The sequence below is a fragment of the Sinocyclocheilus rhinocerous genome, unplaced genomic scaffold (assembly GCF_001515625.1).
Source record: "Sinocyclocheilus rhinocerous isolate Xijiao unplaced genomic scaffold, SAMN03320098_v1.1 scaffold1609, whole genome shotgun sequence".
NCBI lineage: Eukaryota > Metazoa > Chordata > Actinopteri > Cypriniformes > Cyprinidae > Sinocyclocheilus > Sinocyclocheilus rhinocerous.
Window position 1 is genome coordinate 399,997 of NW_015633539.1, and position 6,541 is coordinate 406,537.

The 6,541-nt window shown below is 36.9% G+C and overlaps 1 protein-coding gene across 1 annotated transcript in view; it reads left to right on the top strand.

Annotated features, from left to right (window-relative positions):
• The window catches only part of rabep1 (rabaptin, RAB GTPase binding effector protein 1), a 32,446-nt gene extending 26,383 nt beyond the window's left edge, over nucleotides 1–6,063 (top strand). The window contains exons 15-20 of the mRNA XM_016557902.1: nucleotides 1,374–1,385; nucleotides 2,366–2,421; nucleotides 2,738–2,836; nucleotides 3,173–3,289; nucleotides 4,405–4,541; nucleotides 4,742–6,063. Of these exons, the coding sequence (XP_016413388.1) occupies nucleotides 1,374–1,385; nucleotides 2,366–2,421; nucleotides 2,738–2,836; nucleotides 3,173–3,289; nucleotides 4,405–4,506 (386 nt within the window). The 3' untranslated portion in view covers nucleotides 4,507–4,541; nucleotides 4,742–6,063. The remainder of the gene's footprint in view (nucleotides 1–1,373; nucleotides 1,386–2,365; nucleotides 2,422–2,737; nucleotides 2,837–3,172; nucleotides 3,290–4,404; nucleotides 4,542–4,741) is intronic.
• Nucleotides 6,064–6,541: the final 478 nt, after the last annotated feature.

Consider the following 6,541-nt stretch of genomic DNA (forward strand, 5'->3'; position numbering starts at 1 on the left):
TGGCATCAGTTTAGGAGAGAGAGATTCCTAACAAAGCATTGATTGAGCTGCATGCATACAGCCACGCACAATGGCTGGAAAACGCTGTGGATTTGCTCAATAGGGCTCTGGTAAGCAGGCTGGTTTTCAGCAGGCCTCCAGAGAAACGTGGAGTAGAGATATAAAGCACATCTGGAGAATGAGACAGGGACAGTCCATCACTGTCACACACACGCAGGTGCACACAAACACATCACATTATGCATACATGCACCGAAAATGCCATAACGCTGCGTTTTTATGCATTAAACCATTTCAAGGAGTAGTTATAAATAAGCATGAATATATAATTGGGGTTCTAGTTATTCACGAGAGCATACTGATTAGTATATTCAGTGTAGGCATTAGTGCATTAAGACTATCTTTATAAATATTAGTAATGTACCGTATTGTCCCGAATATAAGACGACCCTGATTATAAGACGACCCCCCCTTTTTCCAGATGTACCTTTTGGAAAAAGGCTTTTTAAAAACCAAATCTTGTTTTTTCTCAGTTAAACACATTTTGTCTTCAATTATTTTCATATTGCATATTTTTCCTATTTTAATTTTTGTTTTGAAAGTATGGTAAAAACTGGTAAAATGTACCAACAATCACATTTAAAAAAATATACACTTTTTGATATACCATTAAAAAAAAAACAGGTAGCCCATCTGAATTAGGACATTTAGGCTATCCATCTAATAGTAGCCTTCCAAAATCTTATTAACAGTAGAAGTTAAATCTTACTGTAGTCTTAAAATCACAAAGGGAGTTTGGTGTCATCAGGCTAACGTGACAGTCACGACTCATGCAGCTGTCAGGTTTTTTTTTCTTTTGTTTTTACTCGCGATCTTTACAACACGCATTACATTATGTATTTCATGGCACACTCATTTTATGCGTATTTGGCGCCACCTAGTGTTGTGGGTGTATTATTGACATGTCAAAGTCTAGACCCTGAATATAAGACGACCGCGTTTTTTCAGATGTATTTCCAAGAAAAAAATATCGTCTTATATTCGGGACAATACGGTACATTATGAAATGATAGAAGATTGTTCATACAGCCCACCCTTACCTTGAGTGATCAAAAGCTTCGCTCCGCAGCACTGGATGTTTACACTGGCTTACATTGAGGCTTTGAAATATGAGTCTTTAGCGGTTTGGAAAAATGTAAGCAAATCCAACTTCTGATCCAAATACAAAACTGATTAAACTCAATGAAGGTTGTGTGAACCTCCTTCAATCAGAGGAATGCACACATTTATCTACTTATCTACCTCTCATGGTTTGCATTTCAATACTGTCTTTTTCTCCTTCACTTCTCTCTGCATTGGTGACTTGTGTTCAGACATCCTGGAAGGTATGAATCCCTGCCTGACTTTGTGTTTGTCTAGGTCGTGTCTGTCTATAGTGGCACCACCGACGCCATCCTAACACCCCCCTCCCCTAAACCCTAAAACTGCGTACTACTTCATTTAGCTGTGTACTGTACTAATATGTTTTCACATGATGTTGGGTTCAGCTCAGTGAAATTAAACTTGGGATATGGGCAAAACAATTAATATTTAAAGGCAGAGTAAGTGATTTTTCAAAAACACTTTAGAAAATACTTAAATGTTAATAGTAATTTACATTAAAAAACCCCACCCCTAAAAAGCCCTAATTTATACGGTAATTAAGTTGAAGACATGGTGATGAATGACATGATTTAACTAAATATTTCTCTACAAATGCAAAATGCAAAGACACGATTAACAGTTTTATTTCCTCAACTCGCTCAGCTGGAAAGCTGCACACAATTATTTTATTTTTTTTAAGCTATTCTGTAGGGCTTTGTTACTTGTTGAAGTAATTGAAAATCCTACACTGTTTTGAAACATTATGCTGCTGAATGATGTAGTATCAGCTACATATCTTTCAGTTAGTTAGTCCCCAGCACTGTTCAGAGTAACTGTAATACTGCTGTAAGCATTTTTTAGGTGACTGGGTGCAGATACAGAAGTCCAAGCTTGAGGAGATGGAGTTATTAGCTTAAACATTCATAAAAACACACCCTCAACTGTTTACTTGTAATTTCCAAGTCATGTTGAATTCATTGTCAAGTCACAGTTTTTCAATTTTCATTCTGGCTCAGTCAGCAGCACTAACACACAGATCTTTGAGCGAATGATTGCTCTTGTTACCGAGGAGAACGCTTGCCTTGTTCTCATGTTTTTGTCAAGAACTAGTCATGCATTGAGTTTGTGTCTGACTAATGCAAAACACAGCAATAGCATTACTGTATTATTATTGCAATAGCAAACCATGCTTTTTTTTGTGTTTATGTCTTCCAACCTATAGCATCTTTTTCCAGCTTGAAAACAGAACTGGAACGAGTAAAGAGTGAGAAGGAACAGGTAGGGGCAGACGTAAATTTTTATTACCTTTTAGCTTGAACGTCACAAAACGTCAATGTGACTCCAAAACCCAAAAGCTTTTTTTCTTTTTCTTTTTTTGCAGAATAGTATTTGAGAAGTGCATTTTTCTCAATAATGTATTAAATAATAATAAATAATATTTATGGTGCATGGTATTTATGCATAATATCAGTATTTTTCTCACAATAGTAGTAGTAATAATAGGAGGGTTTTTCCTACAGTATTTTTATTCATTATCGTCAATGTTTTTTTTTTTGTCTGTACTTGTTGACCAATCTGCTGATTTTTACAACAGCTGGAGAGCAGCTTGGCAGAGAAGAGCCAGATGCTGGAGAGCGTCCAGGGCCTGAAGAACAGTCTGGAGGAACAGTTGAAAGACGCCCTCGGCAGCAAGGTCTGAACCTCCATGTGATCACTGCGCTCTACCTTCACACTAGATTTCTGCATGCTCATCTTTGAGTTATGTTTCTCATAACTCATCGCAAAGTTCAGAGTCTGCTCAGTTTCCTGTGCATGTGATAGATCATTTGATAAGATAAGCAGGATTCTTAGACCATACAAACAGCAGTGTTGGATTTGCATCAAACAAAAGATTGCATGTTTGTTTTAGTTAATATAATCCTGTATTATAAAGTAGAGTGAAACCCTTATTTACAAAAAAAAAAAAAAATGTGTGTGTGTGTGTTGTAGAGTGCTTTGTTTTTTTTAAATGTGTGCGTGTGTGTTGTAGAGTGCTTTGGAGACTCAGGTGTTTGAAGAGAAAGACAAGGCACAGAGACTTCGGACAGAGCTGGATGTCAGCGAGCAGGTCCAGAGAGATTTCGTCAAACTGTCCCAGACCCTTCAGGTAAACACAGCTCACTAGTAGAACATGAAGGACTGCTTGAGGCACAACAGCACGTCAAGACCCTTCTGGGAGATGATGGTAGCTTTTCTTTTCTTCTTCTAGTGAGTTATGCAGTCATATGACTTGAGGCAAAATCACACTAATTTTTTGATGCACATCTAGGAATTTCTTCCGTAAATGTGTTTGTGCTTTTGTCCCACTAAATACAAATGGTATCCACCTCAAGTGAGTGTATGTTTTTAATGAATAGGAGTGTCAATGTAAAATGAGTTCAAACATGAATAAATTAATTGTTAAATAATGAATCAAATATTTTTAATCTATTCATTTGTCCAATTGAAAGGCGATATATAATTTTATTACATTTTCATTAACACTGTTAAACAAGAATTCAATAAACAATGTGTTTATTTGTCCATTTGAAAATGGCAAACGTTTGAGCAATATATAATTATTACTAATATTCAGCAAGGATCGCTTGATCAAAAATGACAGTAAAGACATTTATAATATTACTAAAGATTTCTGTTTCAAATAAAAATGCTGTTGTTTTTAACTTTATAGTCATCAAAGAATCTTAAAAAGTGTATCACTGTTTCCAGAAAAATAATAAGCAGCATGACTGTTTTCAAGAATGATAATAAGAAAAGGCAGCAAATCAGTATATTAGAATGATTTCTGAAGAATCATGTGACACTGAAGACTGGAGTAATGATGCTGAAAATACAGCTTTGCCATCACAGGAATAAATTACATTTTAAAAATATATTAAAATACAAAACGGTTATTTTTAAATTGTGATAATATTTCACAATATTGCTGTTTTTGCTGTATTTGGGATCAAACAAATGCAGCATTGGTGAGCATGAGATTTAAATGATACATTAATTCAAAACTAAAATTACGCAAAAATAAAAATGTACACAAAGGTTAAAGGGTTTGGGGTTTGTAAGATTTAAAAAAAAAATTTTTTAAAGAGACTTTTTTTTTGGTCCATTAAAAAAAAAGAAAAAAATACAGATTGTTATTGAGATCATTGAATTTGTTCCCCCCCCCCACACACACACACACACCTGCATACAGCTGAAGATACAATGTTCTTGTTCTCCCTTCAGGTGCAATTGGAGCGTATCCGGCAAGCAGACTCGTTAGAGCGCATCCGTGCCATCCTCAACGGCACCAACCTAACAGACATCAGCCAGCTCCCTGAGACATGATGTCACTTCCTCCTTGCACAGAAACACACACACACCACCTGTACCCCCACACACACACACATGCATACAGCTGAAGATACAATGTTCTTGTTCTCCCTTCAGGTGCAATTGGAGCGTATCCGGCAAGCAGACTCGTTAGAGCGCATCCGTGCCATCCTCAACGGCACCAACCTAACAGACATCAGCCAGCTCCCTGAGACATGATGTCACTTCCTCCTTGCACAGAAACACACACACACCACCTGTACCCCAGATCTTCGGCCTGACTCCATCTAGATAAACCGAATCGAGCGAGGAAGACTTGATCCTGCAGGTCTCGGTGAACACTACTGATTTCTCCTACTGCTATCCAGCTTGTCCATGCGTTCGCAAGAGCAAGTCCATGCGTTCCATCTGCTAAGCTAGCAGCAGTGACCTATGAAGGAAACGGACACTTCTGAAGTGGTTTGTACATACTTGTGTACAGATTATTTGTGTATATTGCGTTAGTTAAGTTAATACACAAGACTGTGATTCCCTTCTTGACCCGCCTCCTACATTTTCACTGTGTTTCTCGTCGTCCGCCAGTCATTTCACTGGGATGTAATTACTAGCTGCGTCGGATCACTTTTCCTCAACAACCATCGTCTTAGACTTTTTTTTTTTTCCACACTTCCTGGCAATTTAACAAAATCGATGTCCTTTGCTTGAAGTTACTGTCAAGTATACAGCAACAGCTCTTACACTGACCGAGTTATAATCGAGTGTATATTAATGAAAGCACACTATGTTTATGATTTACAGTCGTTGTGATGCCCTGTGGGACTAAGGGGCGTCTTGTGTACCATGTCTGTGTCTGTCTTATGTGTGGCGTAAACAGAAAAGCGAATGGGATTCGCAGAACCAAAGTTGATCATGTTGACCTTAAATTCTCCAAGCAGCATATTTGGATAGTTTAAATCATAATCATAATGAGAAAAGGGGGAAACAAGGGCTTAAATCATTTTCTGGTTCATGTTTACTTTAAAATAACGGTTGCCAGGCGATGTAACTCAACTGCAGGAAACAAGTGCAAAGTGTGATTTATATTCAGTTGTCTAAATGGCAAAAATTCAGTTTTTTTTTTTTTTACGAGACCTAAAGTGGCATGTGATTATGGCATGGTCTTTTTAAAATAAAATAAAAAATAGGCCAGGCTGTAGAATTAACCTTAAAAAGCGCCCATGGCTTGAGAATGAAAATTGGCTGAAAATTTGAAAAAATTGATAGTTAAAGCCATGCACCTGCATGTTGAACGTTATGTCTGCTAATTTTGTAATTAAAAGAGAGGAAGTTGTCAGTGTCAATGGAAATCTTAATTCAGTCAAAATATTCCATATATTAAAATGTGCAGCTTGATTAATACAATGAATTGTTTACTGAGCAAATCCAACCTCTTTATCAACTACATCTTATGAGTACACAGAACTTTAACAACGCTACTATAGTATGACCAGTGCTGCTGTTGTGATCTGATGAGGATGAGGATGATGATGAAGCTTTCCTGTGTGAATATGTCCATTATATTATGACCAGGTGTGTTGTGGTGTTGTTTGATTTTATTATCTGTAAGTTGCACTTCATAACGCTCACATGTTCCTGTGCAAACACACGTAAGCTTCATGTAATTGCTACTGCAATGGCTTCATGTTTCATTAGAGCAACAGAAGCGTTTCACTTCAGTGGTTTTGACAGAGTATTTTAGGAACTACATTTTTCATTAGCAGACACTGCTTGAACTCTAATAACTGATGTGGGGCAAGGAGACTACCGTTTTTAATGAAAATTGTTTTAAATAGACTTTTCTCCAGTCAGTATAAGTTATAATTCATGACAGTCATTTGTACTGGGTTTGTGAAGAGGGATAGTTCAGATACTTTCACAATAACAATGGTTATATTTCTGTTCTTTGCATGCTGTTGCAAATGCAGAAGCCCTTGCAGATTTATATACTGTACTGTGAACATATCCCTGTACATATCTATATAATAAAACAATCTGAAACTTAAGTTTTATG